At 37.6% G+C, this 20,393-nt stretch overlaps 1 protein-coding gene across 4 annotated transcripts in view; it reads left to right on the top strand.

Annotated features, from left to right (window-relative positions):
• The window catches only part of PLA2R1 (phospholipase A2 receptor 1), a 129,343-nt gene extending 114,990 nt beyond the window's left edge, over positions 1-14,353 (top strand). For 2 of the 4 annotated variants that reach the window (XM_003907525.4, XM_009182311.4), the window contains exons 27-30: positions 333-449; positions 1,607-1,783; positions 4,570-4,602; positions 4,740-6,068. In XM_003907525.4, the coding sequence (XP_003907574.3) occupies positions 333-449; positions 1,607-1,783; positions 4,570-4,602; positions 4,740-4,954 (542 nt within the window). In that variant the 3' untranslated portion in view covers positions 4,955-6,068. Of the gene's footprint in view, positions 1-332; positions 450-1,606; positions 1,784-4,569; positions 4,603-4,739; positions 6,069-13,211 lie in introns of those variants that run through there. The other 2 variants (XM_009182309.4, XM_009182310.3) reach the window with 2 other exon arrangements.
• The last annotated feature ends 6,040 nt before the right edge of the window (positions 14,354-20,393 follow it).

Raw genomic sequence — 20,393 nt, 5'->3', positions numbered from 1 at the left:
ACTATATGAAACAGTGTCCAGTGTAAATTTGGAAACCTAAGATGATGTCTCAGCATACTGCACTTTCTGAAGAAAACGTTCCTTTTGCATGCATGTGCATTATGAATTGTGAATGTTCCCTAAAATTAATATTCTATGCCTTAACTTCTGAAGTGCAAGCTTATATCTTTTTAAAACTGTGGTTTTACTTTTTTAATTTAAAGTATCTTATTTACAATGGAAATTTTCACTTTTCAAAACCTGAGCTTTACAAATAATGGTATAGGAAACATTTTTTTAAGTATATTTATGTGTAAACACAAATATTCCTTTGCTACTTGTCTCTCTTATAGGTTCTAATCTTTTAACAATCAAGGATGAGGCTGAAAATGCATTTCTCCTAGAAGAGCTGTTTGCTTTTGGTTCTTCTGTCCAGATGGTTTGGTTGAATGCTCAATTTGATGGTAACAGTAAGTGATTTGGGTAGAGGAGAGGACATAAATAAATACATGGTTGTTAAAGCTGATGATAATGGCATCTGTGAGCCAGAAAACTCTCCTTGGATACATTTTCTGTGAAAAAAAATAGCATGAAGCCTAAAGCCATTTCTTCCAAAAACAACACTGCAACCCTTTTCTCTACACTTTTGTCTTTTAAAATAATCCCAGAACACCAAAAATAAAAACAAACAAACAATAACATGTTTATCTTTATGCTTAGCAGGAGGATGCTTGACTGGAACTTTGTGTTCACAGACTTAGTCACCGCATACCAAAACCATATTTACTTGAAAATATCCCAGGTTTCTAAATGTTATAAAAGCACAATAGAGTTATGGAAATGTTTCCATGATAAACTGTGCTGTTAGGATTCTGATTTGTTACTCATAAAAACCAGAGTTTGTAATAAAATGGAATCATGGTATTCTTTTCTTTATGTAATTGATGGTTATTGAAAGGTACTTGTGAAGAAAATTATTTTAATTGGTATGGAGAGCTTGTTATAGTGGTGTACCAAGGTGGGGGGTGAGCCTACCCTTTCGAGGAGGAGTATTTTAATCACCAACATTGTTCAGCATTTCAAGCAGATGGTGATAATAAAAAGCAGACCAACTTTTAGTTAGCTGTATTGTTAGTTTTAAATTATTTTCAGACAATACACTATTGCCCACACATGGGATGGACTGTCCTACCGCCCCTACCCCTTTGGTACATGGCTGGCTTGCTATTAAAGAAATTCACTGTAAAATCTTTTTAGAAAGCGAGCCATTTTGTAATGATGAAGATGTTAGGACTTCAAAGGATTTTTCTTGACTCAATTAGTTTTGTTTATCAAATGATTTCTTTAAATTGATCGTATATATATGGAATATTTCAAAATTCAAACTGTCACATTAAGAAACATGATAACCTAAATGACCTAAATTAGAACACTGTACCTAAAATAAAGAGGCAACTTTATTAACGCCTACCTTTTGATGCTGAGTACATGACTATATTTACTGAGTTGAATGTATTAGTTCAAGAGTCTCATTAAATTCAGGGGGTGCTTTTTATGGTTAATTCCAGTCTTAGTATGTTTGGTAACCATGCACATAATTCATAATGAGTCAGCGATTTTCTCACAGATGAAACCATGAAGTGGTTTGATGGAACTCCCACAGACCAGTCAAACTGGGGCATTCGGAAGCCAGACACAGACTATTTCAAGCCCCATCATTGTGTTGCCCTGAGGATCCCGGAAGGATTATGGCAGCTATCCCCGTGTCAAGAAAAAAAGGGCTTTATATGTAAAATGAAGGCAGGTAGGTAAAATCAGAGAGTAATTCTTCATTTTGATTCTACCTTAACTAATGTGACTGATTTCTTCAGCATTTAAAGGTTTTAAAATCCAAGTTTAGAGAATATTCAGATAGATTCTGACATTATAGTCATGTTCTACACCAAACAAGTCAGAGAATAGTTCAGCTCCTTCTTTCTCTGATAGGAAAAAAAAAAAAAAATCATTATAAATCAGCTAAAAGACTATGATTTTTCTTGTGTTACCCTGGTTGATCACCTAATGGACAAAAAAGCATTTTCCCTCAAGCAAATACAACTAGGAATGTAAACCAGCAACCTTCATTCTGGTGACTGCTATTCAGAATTCTTAAGGTTTATGTTTTGTCTCAGGCAATATAATCTAGGCTTATGTACATTTGTTGTGGACAAGGAGATGTTATTCTCTGTTGCAAGCATAATGTGTCCTAAAAGTCACATTCTAACTTAATCATGAGCAACATACTTAGTGTTTAGTAATTAAAAAAGAAAACAATAATTTTAGAAATCTAAGCTAGAAACTTCTAGTCAGTTGCAAACAACCAAAGAGAGGGTGTTAAGGAGGATCACTGATGGTGGGAAAATGTCTATAAAAATTACAGCAATTTCTAGTTGTCAGTATTATAAAGTAGGGATCGCTGTGGCCTGGACTACTAGAGAAGTATGCAGACGTGAGGTTTTAGGATCCCAAAGGATGAAGAGAATTATAGAAGCTAGAGCAGAAGAGGAAAAGGCCCAGCCTGATTAAAGGCAGCAACTAAGAATGTATTTCAATTAGAGCAAAGGGCTCACGTTAGGGGGTGATGGGAATAAAATTGGACAGTAATGTAGGATCCTTTCACAGAGAGTGCCAGGCTAAAGAGCTAAACTTTGTGGTGGAAGAGACAAACCCCTATGTGCTCTGTAGACACCTGTGATGAAGTAGAACTCATGAGGCTATGAAGAGAAACATTTGTAATTTAAGTAATTGAACTAGGAATGAAAGAGGAGGGGCGAAATAGGAAGAGAGAATCACCAGCCTTGGTGACTGATCTGATACTGGGAATGAAGGAGAAAACACTGCAGGTGTGGGCACCAATGTCTGAAACCCCCACAATGTGAGTCTCAATTCTGTGTGAAAAACATGGCTAAGCCTGATAAATAATGTGACCAAGTTATCACTAGCGTTTAAATATCAAGAACAAATCAGAAACACTTCATGTCTTACAGGACTTTAAAGCTTCCTATTATGCAGATGACACCTCTTTCATCCTTTGTAGCAGCTTTCCAAGGTTGTGGAGCAATTTAAATATCCCCATTTTACAGATGGGAAAAGTGCCTGTCCAAACTGAGGCTACATCAAGGACTACAGAGAAAACTCTAAGTTTTCTAAGTGCTCCTTCCATGCCGCCCACTGCATCTATTCTGAGAACAAACACTCTTAACAGTCTTTCTTAAAGATGTATCTTTGTGTTTAAAGTGATGGTTATCCCAAGTACACTGTATAAAGTGTATGCTATATTCAATTATCACTTGTATTCTGAAAATTTGTGCATCTGATATGCATCAATTTAAAAGAAGTGTCTTCACAAAAACACAATAATACATGTTTTCAACAGTTTAATGCAACGTTAAATGGCATTGTTTTTATATTAAAAGAACAAGTCTGGGACAGGTGCAGTGGCTCACACCTGTAATCCCAGCACTTTGGGAGGCAGAGGCAGGTGGATCACTTGAAGTCAAGAGTTCGAAACCAACCTGGCCAACATGGCAAAACCCCATCTCTACTAAAAATACAAAAGTTAGCTGGGTGTAGGGGCGCATATCCGTAATCCTAGATACTAAGGAAGCTGAGGCAAGATAATTGCTTGAACCCAGGGCAGAGGTTGCAGTGAGCCAAGATCGCACCATTGCACTCGGGCCCAGGCAACAGAGTGAGACTTCATCTCAAAAAAAAAAAAAAAAAAAAAAAAGTCTGTTTTTTAAAAGTATGGTTTTGCTATTGGTAACGGTGTTTATTTTTTTCATGTCTATCAGAGTGAATGCGCATCAGTAGGACATCAAGGCACTTTTTTTACTCACAAATCCATTTCTTCTTCTTCCTCTGGTTCATTCTCTATATCTTTCTCTGGATCTTTACCTAGATCAAAAATAGAAGAGTTCACATTTTGATATAACATCTACTTAAAAGATGTGTTTTTACAGTAGAAAGTTTTAAAACAGGAACTCTCTAACTTTTTGGATGGAGAAGCTGTTGCTCATTCCCCAAGACCCATAAGACCACAAAGGTGAGAAGATGCTGATTTAAAAATCCTTGTAAAGAGGCAGGCAGATTATCATTGCTGGACAAACTCCATATAAGATCCCAGCAAAACTGTGAGTTCCTTGTATGCAGGGTTTATATTTTACTCTATATTTATTGCAGCACAGTGCTGGAACTGAATGAAAACTTTTTGGCTTGAAAAAAAAAAAAGCAGGGTGTGTGTTTGTGAGCACTAATAACAGTGATTACAGTAAATCAAAGGTCAGCAAATTTTTTGGTAAAGGGCCAGCTAGTAAACATTTTAGACTTTGGGAGCCATATGGTCTCTGTTACATGGCATTGTAGCACGAAAGCAGCTGTAACGATACATCAATGAATGAGTGTGGCTAAGTTCCAGTAAAACATTTTTTGTAAAAACAGGTGACCCAGTTTGTTCCATGGACCATAGTTTGCTGATCCCTGTGTAAGTAATGACATATTTTTGCTGAATTAAAAGAAAAACCTCATTTTAATTTTTGTATTTGATCTTAGATATTCGCACTGCAGAGGAGCTGCCAGAAAAAGGTACGTTTGAAACCATACAGAACATTTTGATTTTTCTTAGAAATAATAAGATAGAAAGCAACTGTATGACAGTATCTACATTACTTCATCGCCATTGACATTTTTCTTTTAAAAAATATATATATATATTCTTTCAGGACCAAGTCACAGCATCATTCCTCTTGTGGTAGTCCTGACACTCATAGTCACTGTGGCCATTTGCACTCTTTCCTTCTGCATCTACAAGCATAACGGTGGTTTCTTCGGGAGACTTGCAGGGTTTCGGAATCCTTACTATCCTGCAACCAACTTTAGTACGGTACATTTAGAAGAAAATATTCTCATTTCTGATCTTGAGAAGAGTGACCAATAATAATGAGGTCAGAGAATGTCCCAGCCACCAGGGTGAGTAAAGAAGACTAAACAGGAGTCTCATCTGCCTTTCCCTTTACAGCCCACATGCTATTAGAATGTGAATTGGGTCACTATTTTAATTATTCTTGAAGTGATTACTGGTTTTGAATTTTAACCAAATCAGATGGGTTTTGATTTATTCATTTCCCTAAACTGTGATCCATTCTTAAAAAGGGGAAATTATGCATTGGTTATTTTTCACAAAGACAAGAACTATTAAAAGAAACTCCCTATTGAAAATTCTCAAATCAATATGAGTAATAGTTTTTGCATTAATGTGTCTCTACTAAAATTTGGGAGGTTAAAACTAATCTGGTATCTATTCAGACATTTACCCACACTTACACCATTAAGAAAGACAGAAAGAAGCAAAAAACAATTAATCTTGTATATGAGAGGAAAAGGAAAGGGCTTCTGAGAGGATTCTTAGTTGTTTCTTTTGAATTCACTTTTAATAGCAGGATTTGGAAAATACTAATTTCTATGCTTAAGGATCACAGGTTCTGGGCTCTCAACTGATATGTAAGGTGACATTCATTTTTATTAGGTCTAACATCTCAAGCTAAAGGAGAAAAAAAATACCTTCTTTTAAATGGCAAAGACCTTCGTTAGCAGCACACTTTTATAAACAACCATATAGTTAAAATGTGGCCTTAAACCTTCAATTACTAAATGATTACTAAGTTGGATATTTTAAAATGTCTTATAGATAAGCTTAAAGTAATATATTGAAACTTTAACAGTTGTACTGTCAAAACTCATGGACTTTCTGAAAAACTAAAGATGTAGAATAATATCTAACACTCTTAACAACTGGAAGATATAAAATGTAACTTGGATTTAAAGGGGAAGAGCTAAAGATCTGAATTATAGTTTCATTAGAACCAGACAGACGATTGTTGAGAAGTACTAAATAAATTAGTAATCTAGATATCTTTATTATGTAAATGAGCTTAGGTGTTCTATTTAATAAGCTATTTTCTGGGAACCATCTCCTTTTATATTAGTCTACTTAGTGTAGATGGTAAATAATGATTATGATACTGTCTGTAAATAAAAAATTACAGATTTTATTTTCCTTTTTTAGTTCCTTATAAAGAAAACAGCTTCATAATCAATATCTAAAAATGTACTCATTACATAACTGTTTATTGGATTTTATCAAGAAAAAAGTGTAATGGGCATGGTGGCATGCACCTGTAGTCCCAGCTACTTGGGAAGCTAAGGGAAGAGGATAAACTGAGCCCAGAAGTTGGAGGCTGCAGTGAGTTATGGTTGCTCCACTGCACTCCAGCCTGGGCAACTGAATGAGACCCCAACTCAAAAAAAGTGCTGTTCTAGAAACAGAGATGCTAAGGTGAGCAACTTGGGGTAAGGGCTATCTTTTCATGGCACTTATTTTCTAATGAGGGAAAACTGACAGTAACTCAGTAAAGAAATGCATATGCAGAAAATAGCAAGTGGTTATGAAAATGAAGTAAAGTTCCATGATAGAGAGAAACTGCGGGCTCTCAGGGCCTCCCTGAGAGTGTGCATTTTAATTATTACAACCAACTGCCTCAAAACCAGTGGCCACTAGTCACAAGGGGGAGCTCTGAGAGAAAGTATGAATGAATTTCTAGGAGGCAAACCATCATCATTAGAAATACAATTTGAAGAGCGTACCACTAAGAATGGAATCCTTGTGGCCTGCAACAGTTAACCCAGCTTCCAAAAGCTACTGTTATAATAATTTACACACTGAGACAGTCTACTTCCATAATTTTTTAAGTATTGGGACTTCATTTTTTAAAAGATGTTATATGATGTGGCAGTTGCGTATTTATGACTCAAAAGAATAATTGGCTTGAACTCACCAGATGGTATAAAAGCCCAATTTAACAATCTTTTGAGTGGAATTAAAGTTCTGTTCTTTTCAATGGACTTGTAAAAACTGCTAATCAACCAGCCTTCCTGTCAGGGTATATAGTCACACATAGTAATTTGACAAAACACACCATTCGGAAAGTGACTTTGCAGAAATAAGCAGTATTGCTTGTCAATGATCCATGCTTTGGTGTTTAGTATTGAACAACACCTCCGGAGAATCTGGACCCATGGACAGATCACACACTTCTTGCCATTACTGAATTTGCAGAAATAGCACTGAAGTATTCTGCTACACTTATATATATGCAATTTTTTTGAAATTTTTTTTCACTTTTTTTTTTTTTTATGGAGTCTCGCTCTGTTGCCACGCAGGAGTACAGTGGCGTGATCTCAGCTCACTGCAACCTTCGACTGCCTGGTTCAAGCGAGTTTCCTGCCTCAGCCTCCTGAGTAGCTGGGATTACAGGCGCACACCACCACGCCTAGCTAATTTTTGTATTTTTAGTAAAGACAAGGTTTCACCATGTTGGCCAGGATGATCTCAATCTCCTGTCCTCGTGATCCACCCACCCCAGTCTCCCGAAGTGCTGGGATTACAGGCATGAGCCGCCGCACCCAGCCTCATGTGTATTTTTAATCTGAACTAGATTTTGTAGCTATAAGATGAAAAGAAAAAAAAAAGTAGCAGGTAATGGGTATATTATACACTATTTTGGTGATGGTTACACCAGACTTTACCACTACATACTATATTTATGTAACAAAATTACACTTGTACTCCTTACATTTATGCCAAAAAAACAGCAGGATCACAAATTCACACACAGTTAATGTGCCCTTTCAAAAGTCAATTATTTTCTATAACTAATTTGAGCATCTTTATAGATGCTGAGTAATGGAAATTCTTGGGTTTTTCCATTTAACAGTATCTTGGGCTCTTACAATTACAACAGTCTTCTTTCAGGTTTAAATGTTTACTGAATGTTCACTTAAACATTGTCTTTTGGAGTTTCTTTACTCTTTTCAAAATGGTGGTTGGATATATGAGAACTTGCTGTGTCCTGATAGTGTTGAGGGGAGCAGGTGATAACTTACGGTAGATGTATGTTAGCTGATGTCCACTGAGAATAGCTGTCTGGCCTCACTCTTGGGAATTCTGCTGGTACCTGCTGTTAAGTCTGCAGTTGCTGTAATCTGTAGTCTGTTCTCTTTGATTTGGCCTCATTCTGGCTGTCCCTGGTGCTGTCTTATCTCTTGAGAAGTGACTGTGTCTCCTGTTGAATTCCCTATCTGGACACTGCAGTTCTTGGCTACAAGGCAGTCACTTCACCCCTGCAGTGGTGAGATCCTATTGGCTACCATTAGCTACTCTTTTAGTACAGAAAGGCAAAATGCCCTAGCAAACAATCCCACAGTCTTGGTGGATTAACACAGCAAAGGTTTATTTCTCACCCACACCTCCATGGGCTGGCAAGAGGACTTTGCTCTATTCAGTCATTCATGGGTCCATGCTCCTCCTATATAGCCAGCCCTCTGTCTCCTAAGGCCTGGAGTGCTCCATGGGCCTCCGATCTGTGGCTGACAGAGGATGTTAACTTGAGACCCATCTTTGATTCATTATGGAGCTTCCACAGGCTGTTGAAATACATCCTCTTAAGTCAACAGTCTTCGAACTGGGGACACATGCCTTAGGAATACAGGAGCATGGGTATTTTAAGAAACTTAATTTCCAGAATCTTCATGTATATTTTTTCTTATAACTGATTTGCCTGAGAGCACCCCTGGTTCTTCTTTCCCACCTCTCTTTACACAAATGCCTTTCTCTACCTTTAAAAATAAAAAGAAATGGCTTTCATTTCAGATCTTACTATGGGAAAATCCTCCATGGCTCCAAAGAAAAATATTCAAAGTATTGATGTCAGTGAAGCTTCTTTTAATAAAGAAATCATAAACTCATTCTGTAGATCCTCATGTCTTTTTCTGTGTTAGAACATTTTTCTGTTAAAGTTGAAGCAATGACTTAGAAATGAGTTATTTTGCCCCATGTTCATATTCTGAATTAATATGTATTATACAGTGGAACAGCTGGAGTGCTAACCACCTTCATTTGAGAATTTATCTCATCTATTACCTGACTATTGTCAGAGAACAGGCTATAGAAAAAGTCTGGTGAAAGCAAAGTGAAGTGTGTGTTGCTAAGAACCTAACATATTATGTTATCCAGAAGAAAGTCCCAAGGCTTGATTTATCTTAGATTTCTATGTGAGTTGTGAGGATCAGTATTAACAAGCTTCTTTGAACTGAAAAATGAATTCAGACCTTTTCTGAACTTTTTTTTTATTTGGCTCATTGGTTTGACAACAAGGATTGACTTTACCCATTAAGTTTCATGATGAACATTTTGTGTTAATTGAATGAACTAAATCTGCTGCTCTTGTGTTCTGATTAAAGCTTGTAATATGATAAAGGCATTTTAATAGAAAATAGTATTGACCGAACTATAATGAATTGATATTTTACTTTTCCCAGCCTTCATTTGTATATTAGGTAAAGCAAGGTGCCTGTAAGTGAAAGAGTAACAGGCATAATGAACAGTTACTTGAAGGGTCTTAGTAAAGCCTTTTAATTTTACTTGTAGGAAATTGACATGAATCATTCTAATGACTGGGTAACAAATCATTTTGCAAGTAGGGTGCTTCCAGTTCTTTGTGTTACAAAAAACTGAAGGAAGACATAATCAAACAGTTAGTTGATAGATGATAGAAAAATTTTTTAATGTAGAATCACTGATTTTTTTTGGCACCTATGAGAAAGGAATTCAAATAATAGAGGGATATTGTTATAACAAACCTCCTTTTATTCCCATCTACCTATTTAATATGAACAAAGTTTCCATGTTAAGATAAGTTAGAGTATGCTGTGGAAACAAACCCTACAATACCAGTGGTTAAAAACAAAACTCAGAAGTTAATTTATTGATCATGCGAAGCCTGCTATGGTCAGGACGCTTGCCTCCAAGCAGTAGCTCACAGGTCCAGGCTGTGTCCTACCTCCAGAACATGGGGCTTCCAGTGCTGCTTTGGCACTAGAGAACTGTTAAGTTCCCGGGTTCAGGAAGAAACACTTGGCACTTCCACTCGTGTGTCATTGGCTGGAACTAGTCACATGACCTAAGCTAACTGAAAGGAAGTCCAGGAAGTCTTCTGCTTTGTGTGCTCAGGAAAAAGAGGATAACTGACTACAGTTAGCACCAGCAATTTCTACCAGAGTTTCTCAGCATGTATACCTACAAAAAAAGGAAAGAGAGAACGGAATTGATGCTGAAGCTTGATTTATACTAGCAATTTTTAACTAATACTAATTAATTTTTATCTGTGATACATCCATTTCATTAAGAGATCCATTTGCTATCATTTTAGTTGGACATATACTGATCTTATTTTAATCTTTGTAACATATTTATTTTGTTCTGATCAATTGTATACTAACAATAATTGAAATGACAACTCAATGTAGAAGAAAATGTATAATACTTAGAGCCTATGTTCACAGGGACTTCTTAAAAAATAATTTTAATTTATATACACATTTTTACTGCAGGAAAATATGATAAGGTAATGAATAAAATATTTCACAAATAAAAGTATATTTCATTAGGATAAAATTCTGGGGGGGAGTTGGAATGGAAATACAAGATTAAAAGAAAGTAATATCTCTGACTGCTGTGTATTTCTATTTTTAAATAGATTATGATAGAACTCAAATTGTTGTAGTATCTCCAGTCAAAGGAACTTAGGCTTCTTGAGAAAGTAGTTGATTGCAGGTCTAAGGCAGGAAAACACAAGATGAAACTGGAATATCTTGTGACGGCAGAAAATAAGGAGGTGCTCACAGAAAGATGGGGCATGTCCAAAGGGCACAGGAACCAACCTGAAGGAGCTCTCCAGTGGAAATGTTGGAACAATTTGAGCAAAAAATAAAAAATGATAATATTGGATTATAACCCATACAATACATATCTGTGTGTCCATACTGATGTAAACAATTGAATGAGTGAATGAAAGAATGAAAAGAAGACACAGTTCTTCTCCGCAGCAAATTCCAATTAATAAATGTAGAAGAAATGGGAGAAACAAAAATCACTATCAGGAAAACACAACAATAATAATTGTTGTTGGCAAGACCTACAAGTTGGTGCAAAAGTTAGGGGGTGAATGTTTGAGGAGAAACAGAATATTTGCATAACCTTACAGTATTCCCCCCAAAATAATCACTAATCACAAAGGGAAAGTAATAACTTTACAGTAAAGAAACTTTTTTAATCGAGGGATCAAGGTTAACAGAAGCAGTAATAAGCCACATCAGCATCATGTACCCCCTGGTATGGCACTGAGGAGGGCACATGACTTCTTTGGTATCCTCCCCAAAATGCGTAATCTCAACTTAATCATGAAAAAACATTAGACAAATCCAAGTTGAGGGACATTCCACAAGATAAATGATCACTTCAAAAGTGTCCAGGTCATGAAAGAAAGGAAAGATTGAGGAAATGTCAAGGATTGGAGGACACTAAAGAGACATGACAACTACATACAAGTTGAAATCCTAAACTGGATCCTGGAACAGAAAATGGACTTTATGGGAAAATGGGAAAGTAAAATAAAGTCTGTGGCTTAATTAATAGTATTGTACCAGTATTAGTTTCTTTGTTTTGATGATTATACCATGGTTTTGTGAGATGTACCGTTAGAAGAAGCTGAGGGAGTCTGCACAGGAACTCTCTGGACTAAGTTGGCAATTTTTCTGTAAACCTAAAATCATTTCAATATACAAAGTTAACATTTTGCTATGATATTATTCCATTGGCTATATTAAAGGGGCGATAAGGCACTTTTATTTTTACATGTCATTATTTATAATATTCTGAAAATTGCATCCTAATTATAAAATTTTGGCTGTCAACTTAGAAATTCGTGAAGCGAAATGCCTTCTTTCGCAATTATTTTAGCAATTTTGTATGCTAGCCAAAAAGTTTGAGGACCACTGCTATATGACGTTTTTTCTCTCTTGTCTCAGATGAGAAGCAGTGCAAAACCCTGTGTGTCTCCAACCTACCTAACACACCATCCGCTGTAGGATTAGGACCCAGACACATCTTGCTGCAGGCCACACTGACTTCCATCTGCTCTCTTTTCTCTGCATTCTTCTTTTGTGTCACTTCCCTGTCTTATCAGTACTTCTAATTCTCATACTCCTGCTTATCCCCTACAACCTTATGCCTTAGTATTAATAGGGTACGGCAGGGAAAAACTCACTTCATTTCCATTTTCTTCTTAGAGAAGAAAAATTGGGAGACATTTCCAAAATGGCATGTACATCATGATTCTTATTGCCAACGTTTATTAGAAACTTTGACTGTAGTGATTACCAAGATACATGCCTGGACTATTTATTACCTCTTTCCCCACCTTTCAAAATGAGGATTTAGAGCAGGAGTTGGCAGGGCCAAATCCAGCCTGCAGCCCTTTCTGGAAATAAGGTTATTGGGACACTGCCATTCCGCATTCGCTCACTACTGTGCATGACTGCTTTCATGCTTCCATGACAGAGCTGAGTGGTTGCAACAGAGACCGAATGGCCTGCAAAGCCTAAAATACTTACTTTCTGGACCTTTACAGGAAGTTTGCCAACCCCTGATTTAGAAAGTGAAAACCTAAATGGGGAAGTCTTACATACTTTAACGTATCTTAGCAAGCACTGTTATGTTAATGTATATGGGCAGCACTTAAAATATATTAATAAACAATTCTGATCAGTAAACATTTATTTAGAGCCTATTGTGGCCCAGAGAGTGTCATGTGCTCGGAGGCTATAAATACCAATAACACCCCATCTCTCCCCTCATGGAACTCAGTCTCGGGGAGAGGAATATGTAAATGATAAGTGCAATGCAAGGTGACATAAATAATATCAAGAGGAAGAGAATCAGAAAAAAAAAGGAGAGGAGACTGATTAATTCTGTCAGAAGTAGACAAAGCCTTAACAAGATAAGTAATATGTATTAAATTGTAAGAAATGTTAGATAAAACAGCTTTCTTTAGTATTTTTTGAGTTAGAAAGCAAGTTTTTAGCTTGGGGTCAGAGTATTTTTAGAGAAAAATTTTAAAATGTGCCTAAATCTGAAATTCTGGATTTAAAAAAGTGAAACTATGCATGTGCCTCTAATACCTAATGATGAATTCTAATTGCAGAAGAATGCCAATAACTGAAACCACAAAATGAGCCCTACGTATACTGGTGATCTTCTTTACTCAGAATTAATTAACACAAGCACTTGTTTCTTGCAGAGCACTTTGCTGTAATTTAGAACAAATTAAGGGAAAAAATCATTCAAGTGCTGTTTTCTTCACACCATGAAGTAAGCATGATGGACCAAAGTTAACTCATTTAAGATATTATCGTCCATTTTTTGTAATTATGAACAGCAATATCATCTTTTTCCTTCAAAAAAAGAAAAAGACACCCTGATCTATGCTATTTTCAGCTTGTTTCCTGTGCTTCTATTTATTAATGGAAATCAATTTTTCAAGATTAATGTAAAATGTGTTTATGTTTCTCCCATTAAGTCTCTTATTTATATTAGATTCAATGTATATGTTCTGGATATTTTTCAAATAAATATATTTTTAATATAATACAGCAATTTGCAAATTGTTAAAGGACTATTTGTAATGTTTTCTCCTGGCCCCCCCAGCCCTGAAACTGTAACTTTATTATTGTCTTTGCACAGTGGTTTGTAAATTAACTTGAGCTCCTTGAGTTCCTACTTCTAAGAAATTATTTAAACTTTACTCTTTATCTTCTTAGTATACAGAGCTTGGTAGGAGCTGGAAACCCGACTCACAGACTTAGGAAACAGTGAGTTCTTGTCCCTGTAGACATCAGAACTGTGGGGAGGGAGAGATAGAGAACCAGAAGGCAGTTAGCTGTAAGTATTTGGCTTTATTTCTGAGTTCTCTATTCTGTTCCTTTGGTCTATTCCTTTGTTCCTTTGTTCCTCTATTCCTTTGACTATTTTTATACCAGTACCATGCTGTTTTGGTGACTATGGCCTTATAGTATAGTTTGAAGTCAGATAATGTGATGCTTCCAGATTTGTTGTTTTTGCTTAGTCTTGCTTTGGCTCTGTGGGTTCTTTTTTGGTTCCATATGAATTTTAGGATTTTTTTCTAGTTCTGTGAAGAATGATGGTAGTATTTTGATGGGAAATGCATTGAATTTTTAGATTGCTTTTGACTGTATGGTCATTTTCACAATATTAATTCTACCTATCCATGAACATGGTATGTGTTCCCAGTCATTTGTCATGTATGCTTTCTTTCAGCAGTGTTTTGTAGCTTTCCTTGTAGAGGTCTTTCACCTCCTTGGTTAGGTATATTCCTAAACATTTTATTCCTCCTTGTAAATTAATAAACTGACATTGTGATGTCCTCCTCAGTCTCATGTATGATTTTGTTTGGGCAGTGGCAGCTCTGCAACATTGCTATAGGAGGTGCACAGGTGTGGGCAGTCTCACCAGAAAGGGGGTCTAGACCTGAGGAACTTGTCATGGTGCAGTGATTCCACAACAGGGACACCAGGCTTTCTTAGATGGCAGAACAGTCATATATTGGCATTATGACATCTACCTCAGCTTTTGCAGGTGTTTAGTTGAATAAGCCAAAGCATGGCATCCCCTGGTCCAGAAAAGAGTTATGTTTCTGTGACTTGAAACCAGGAACGATGCCTGGGGCATAATGGTGATCTTTAAGTTCCAACCCATCTCCACACAGCCTTCCTTTTCTTTGAAGACAACTAGGCCACTTCTGCCAGCTCTCATCTCTCTTATTTCATGGTAGTATTTGAGAGATCACAAATCTATTTCAAGCAAAGTTTTACAGATGACAACAGAAGACTTAGAAATATTCTTTGATTTTACCAGTAATACATGGCTAATTTGTGACAATACATGAGAACTAATCTCATGATTCCCAGTTCTGATCTGGGTGGCTTGCAGTGTGACTGACCCCAGAGCACTGCAAGAAAGGAGGAGGTTAAGAGGAATGTGGGTCATGGTAGACCAGGGATAATGAAAGAGTCTATGTTATCAGACCATAAAATCAGAGAAAGGGAAAGAGGCTTCTCACCTGAATCAGATACCTGGGAAGGTGAGATATAGTTGCAGTTATGCACTGGTACCCAAATAGGTCTGTGGAATAGGAAAGAAGCCCCAAGGAGAGTTCTGAAGTGCGGAGTTGAAGGAAGGGAGTACAGAAGGGAGAATCAGGAACCCTAGAGGATACACAAAATGCCTGACAAACAATTAAATGCAAAGTTCCCCATTTGATTTTACTGATGGATCTTAGGAATGGCCAAACTTCCTCCTACGGCCGTGGATAGTAGCAAGAATTGGGTTGCTTCTGTTTTGCTTCATGTTTCCAGAGACTGATGCATTCTTATGAAAAGCTAGTGATTTACATCCAACCTGATCAAAGATATAAACAAACAGCCCTGCAAGTCACCTAATCACAGGTTTAAAAAAAGAACTTTAGAAGAGTCTTTTTTCACTACTAATAACTGGAAAGTAGAAAAAGAGGACTAGAAGATCATTGAGTTTAGATTCCAATTGATCACATGTATATCAAATACAAATGCCAAGTCTTTTAGCATCAGTTTTATTCACCCTTCCTCACTTCCAGTCCTGTATGGATGCTGGCTATTCCTCCAAAGCCACACTCCACCCTTCTTCACCCTGCTGTGTGCCTCAGATGATGTCCCTTGGTGTCCTTGCCCTCTAGTTTCGGTTGGGTCCAGCCCAGCGTGGGGCCGGGAAAGGAGATTTGAAGATGGAAATTAAGAAAGTTTGGAGGTTCGGGTCCCCTTGGCTCCCTCCTTGCCTTGCTGGAACCTAGCACTGGCCACATTCCTCCACTGGGGATACAGTGCCCAGTCACCTACTCCTCTCCATAGCTTCAGTGTTTTCCAGATCCAGGAACAGCAAACACACTGCCTCTTCAGGCCTGGGGTGGTAAAGGCGCTCTGCAGCATGGAGCTGGCGGGGGAAGGGGTAGTTCATCATCCCTTGTTACTTCCTTTAACCTTTTCACACCTTTATAAATACAGTAGTCCCTTTAGTAAACTCTCTCTGGTGACCACTTCCAGCAAACCACCCATTTCCTGGACAGCCCCTACTGATACAGTAAGCTTGCAAACATGGAACATGTTTTTGATATTGGAATGGCTCACTATTTAGCCATCTTTTTGTCCCCAGCTTTCCATTTCATTTTTGTGGGAAGCTTTTCCAACAAAACAACATAAAATTCCAATTAAACACATGTTCAGCCCTACTAGACTCTGAGAGCAAGCATAATAAATCATTCCCAAGTAAGCCATTCTTGATCTAAAATAAGAGTGGACACTAAAAAAAAGTTATTATAAGCCCAAACTGCTAAATTATACTTTCATGACTGAACACAACTGTAATCCATATTATTATTTTAAATTACACTATAAAAAGCAGTCATTTATCGCCTTTCCAAAACACAGTGATAATATATTACCAAATTATCAAGGGTTCTTTATTAAATCTCTTGAATTTGATTTATAATACACAAGGTAGCTTATCCTTGAGAAAGATCTACTAAAAGGTATACTTAGTCTTAAAGCTAGTGAAATAAAATTTCCCTCTAATCAGCTGCCAGAAAGCTTCCGCTTCAGTGCTTTGTTGATACTGGTGTCAGCAGGACATTAAAAGCTTGAAGCTTTTTACGTTTGATCAAATACCAACATGATGCTGAAGCAGAAGTATTAATTCATAGAGTAAAGCTTCCAGAACCTCTCCAGCTCTCCTCCATCCTTCCTCCCCCCACCAAAAAGGTCGCATCAAATCAGGGATTCAGGGACAAAAGAAAGACGGGCATTTTGTCAGTGTTTCATGTACACAAAACCACTCTAGAACCCAAGGGAGAGACAAGCACTAAAATATACTTTTCTAAAAATGCCAATCACATCTAAGATAGGGGAAAGTAACTGGTGCTGAAAAATAAGAAGGTGACCTGGTTATTATTCTCATCTTATAATGAGAAATGGAGCACCAGAAAGGGTCAGGAATTTGCCCCAAATTTTCAGCTAGTGTTTGGGGAAGCTGGGATCCTTGTCAATGAGATCATATTACTACAGTCCCTTCCCGAACAAAATCTCTCAACAAAGAAATAGGAAGCCTCCAAGGTTAAAGAAAAAATCATTTTTTTCCACAACTTTTTTTTTTTTTTTTTTTGCTTTGATTCCAGGCCTTCTAAAAGAAAGTTTTTATTATGCTGCCAAATTCACAAAAATGCTCAAGGGAACAGATTGAATTTTAAGTGTGTCTCAGAAACCTGCAGGAAAGTGTCAACAATAAAAACAATGTTTTCAGAAGATTATTTATACATAAGAGCCCAAAATGTATTTATACTGACATCTACGTAGTTGCTCTAAATGCTAATATCAGTCATCTTTTACATGGCTCTCTCCCGCTTGTCAATACACACGTACACACACCTACAATGGAGAAGTAATGCGGACACTGTGCAGCCTGTAAGATGCCTACCGTTGCTGTAACACAATTAAGACATGCAAGATCCTAATTGATTATCTGATTTTTTTATAACAGACTGACTTGGAAAACAAGAGTTAGCACCATTATTTTTACCAGGTATACAGGTGAGAGGGGCTGGAAAATTCATTGCTGACATGGAGAAATACATATGTATCAGGGAAAGGGGACGGATACAAGAAGGATCATTTTGGTTTGTTTGAAAATCACATATCAGAGTGTTGAGGAAACAGAAGTTGTCCACATTGTATTGCCCAAGTCCTTATTGCCATAAATGTATTGGACAATGTGGGGTACCACAGGCGTAACATGCCTCAGACCAGATAGGAAATGGGATGTACCACGACATACAACCAAATGTTATTCTTAACAAAATATAGGATCTAATCGAATTGTACATACTGGAGTCTGGAACAGGTATTTCCTGGGAGCAAAAAAAGAACAGGACCCTAAATCCATTTCTCATGTTTTTACTTTGGTTTTTTTGTTTGTTTGGTTTTTGTTCTTGTTTTTGTTTTCACCACCACCACCTCCACCCCCATCCCAGAGTAAAAGAAAATTGTTTTCTAGGTGGATGGTCTTTCCTTAGCAATGCTTGCATGGCTTGACATTTGGTGCCCAAAGCATTCAGCAATAGGTAACTTCTTTCAGTTTAAAGATTCTGGCTGGTCCATTACATAGAATTTCATTTTTATGAATCTTTAAAGACTATTTTACTTGATATTTGAGATTCATTTTGGTTGCTTTCATCTTTGAACACCTTTCCTAACATGAAGCTACTTCCCAGCCTCCCTTGCAGCTCAGAAGCAGGCATTGGACATGGGCTCCACCAATGAGATCTATACACGTGAGACTTTGATTCAGAAACAAATGACACTGTCCTAGGCTGAGGAGTAGTCCCTACAGATATCAGATCCTAATCCCTGGAATCTGAATGTTACCTTATATGGTAAAGTCTTTGCAGATGGGATTCAGTTAAGGATGTTGAGATGAGGAAATTATCCTGCATTATCCAGGTGGGCCTCACATGCAATCACATGTATCCTTAAAAGAGGGAGGCAGAGGGAAATTCAACATGCATGCAAATGAGGAAGTCATATAAAGATGGGCCAGAGAGGGATTTGAAGATGTTGGCCCTGAAGATTCTGGTTATGCAGCCACAAACCAAAGAATGCTGGTAGACCCCAGAAGCTGGAAAGGAAGAAATGGGTTCTCCTCTAGGGCCTCCAGAGAGAGAGCACAACCCTGCCAGCACCTTGATTTCAACCCAATGATACCTGATTTTGGACTTCTGACCTTCAGAATTATGAGAGAATAAATTTCTGTGGTTTTAGGCAACCAAGTTTGTGGTAATTTGTTACATACTGAAAACTAACACAAACGTAAAGAAGTAGGCCCCATACAGAATGCATTCTAACGAGGTTGGTGGCAGCCACATACAGCTTTCAGAAGCAGCAGTAGCAAAGTTTCCAGGACTACCTTCTGGTTCACGGTGAGCTGCAGAGTCTATGTCCACAAAGTCTGGCCATGTAGTGCTCCCGCATAATCTGTGCTTTGCTTTTGCTGTGTTGTCTCTGACCCTCTCTACAATCCTGTGAGCTACTGAGTATACTCTCATAAATTACTTTTCTGCCTGAACTATAGTGCATTCCATTTTTTACAACTGAGAACCCTGGCTATAACAATAATTAAATTAGCATTATCTTCAACATGTTGGGCCATCCTCACCTATGGTAGATCATGTGTAGGGCGTCTCCTTCTCCCAGATATTTATCCATGTGAAATCCAGTTAAACTAAGAAGTAAGCAAAACCATGTGGTGGGAAAGAAAAGGAAGTGATGTCAAAAGCATATTCAATTAAGATAAACTGATCAAGTCACTGTATTCAACAAAAATAATGATGGATGAAGCCCAACCCCTGTGTTTGAGGAGGCTAAATGGGTACTGTAAACATTATAGAATACTGTAAGTGAATACCACATAGTTCCTGCCCTGCTGTCTTGCCCTGTGGTTTAATAATAGAGCATGCCTCACCTTAGGGCCTCACGACCGCAGGTGTGTCCAGGGACCTGTGGCATCACTCAGGAACTTGTTAGAAATGTATTAATAGACTCTCAGACCTTAACCGAGACTTATAAATCAGAATCTGCATTTTAACAAGATGCTTAAGTGATTCATATGCACTTTAAAGGTTGGAAGCTCTTTACAAGGTGACAAGGAGGAGGACATTTTGGAGGAGATGGCACCTGAGTTGCGACTTGGGTTGAACTGAGAGAAAGACGCTCCAGGTAAAGAAAATACCCTGAATATAGGCATGAAGGTGGGAAAGTATGGGACATGATCAGGGATCATAAGGTATTTTATAAAATTCTACATATAAGATAAATAAAGGGGAAATAGTTTAGGATTTGGTTGTGGAAGGTAAAGGTGGGGTTTCACCTTAGCCTGAGGCGTTGAAGGTGTGTGGAGGGGCAGGTGGGAGGGTGACATGACTAGAACTGTGTTTTAGGAAAATTACACTGACCACATGTTGTCAAGTTGACCCAGACAGCTAGAAGCAGGTGCTCAGAGAAGAGCATACTGCAATTGTTCAGGCAAGAACAAAGTAGTGACAGTACATGAGAAAAGAAGAATGTAAGAGTTACTGGGCAGGAAAACATAAAACTTGGTACTGTTTGTTTGGGGATGTAAAAGGCAGAGTAGATTTTAAAAATTTAAAGTCTGGGTGTCCAGCAAGGAAGACAGAAACTTGGAGGAGAAGTAGGTGTATCAGCAAGATGAAAACTGGTGAGTATGAGTTTTAGTCTTGTTGATTTTCATGCATCAGAGGACATGCATGGGAAGTGCATTGGAAATGTGAGATTAAACCAGCGCTCGGGAGAAAGGTGGAACCTGG

The sequence above is a fragment of the Papio anubis genome, chromosome 10 (assembly GCF_008728515.1).
Source record: "Papio anubis isolate 15944 chromosome 10, Panubis1.0, whole genome shotgun sequence".
Taxonomy (NCBI): Eukaryota; Metazoa; Chordata; class Mammalia; order Primates; family Cercopithecidae; genus Papio; species Papio anubis.
Note: the sequence above shows the minus strand (reverse complement) of the source record. Positions and strands in the feature narration are given on the sequence as shown.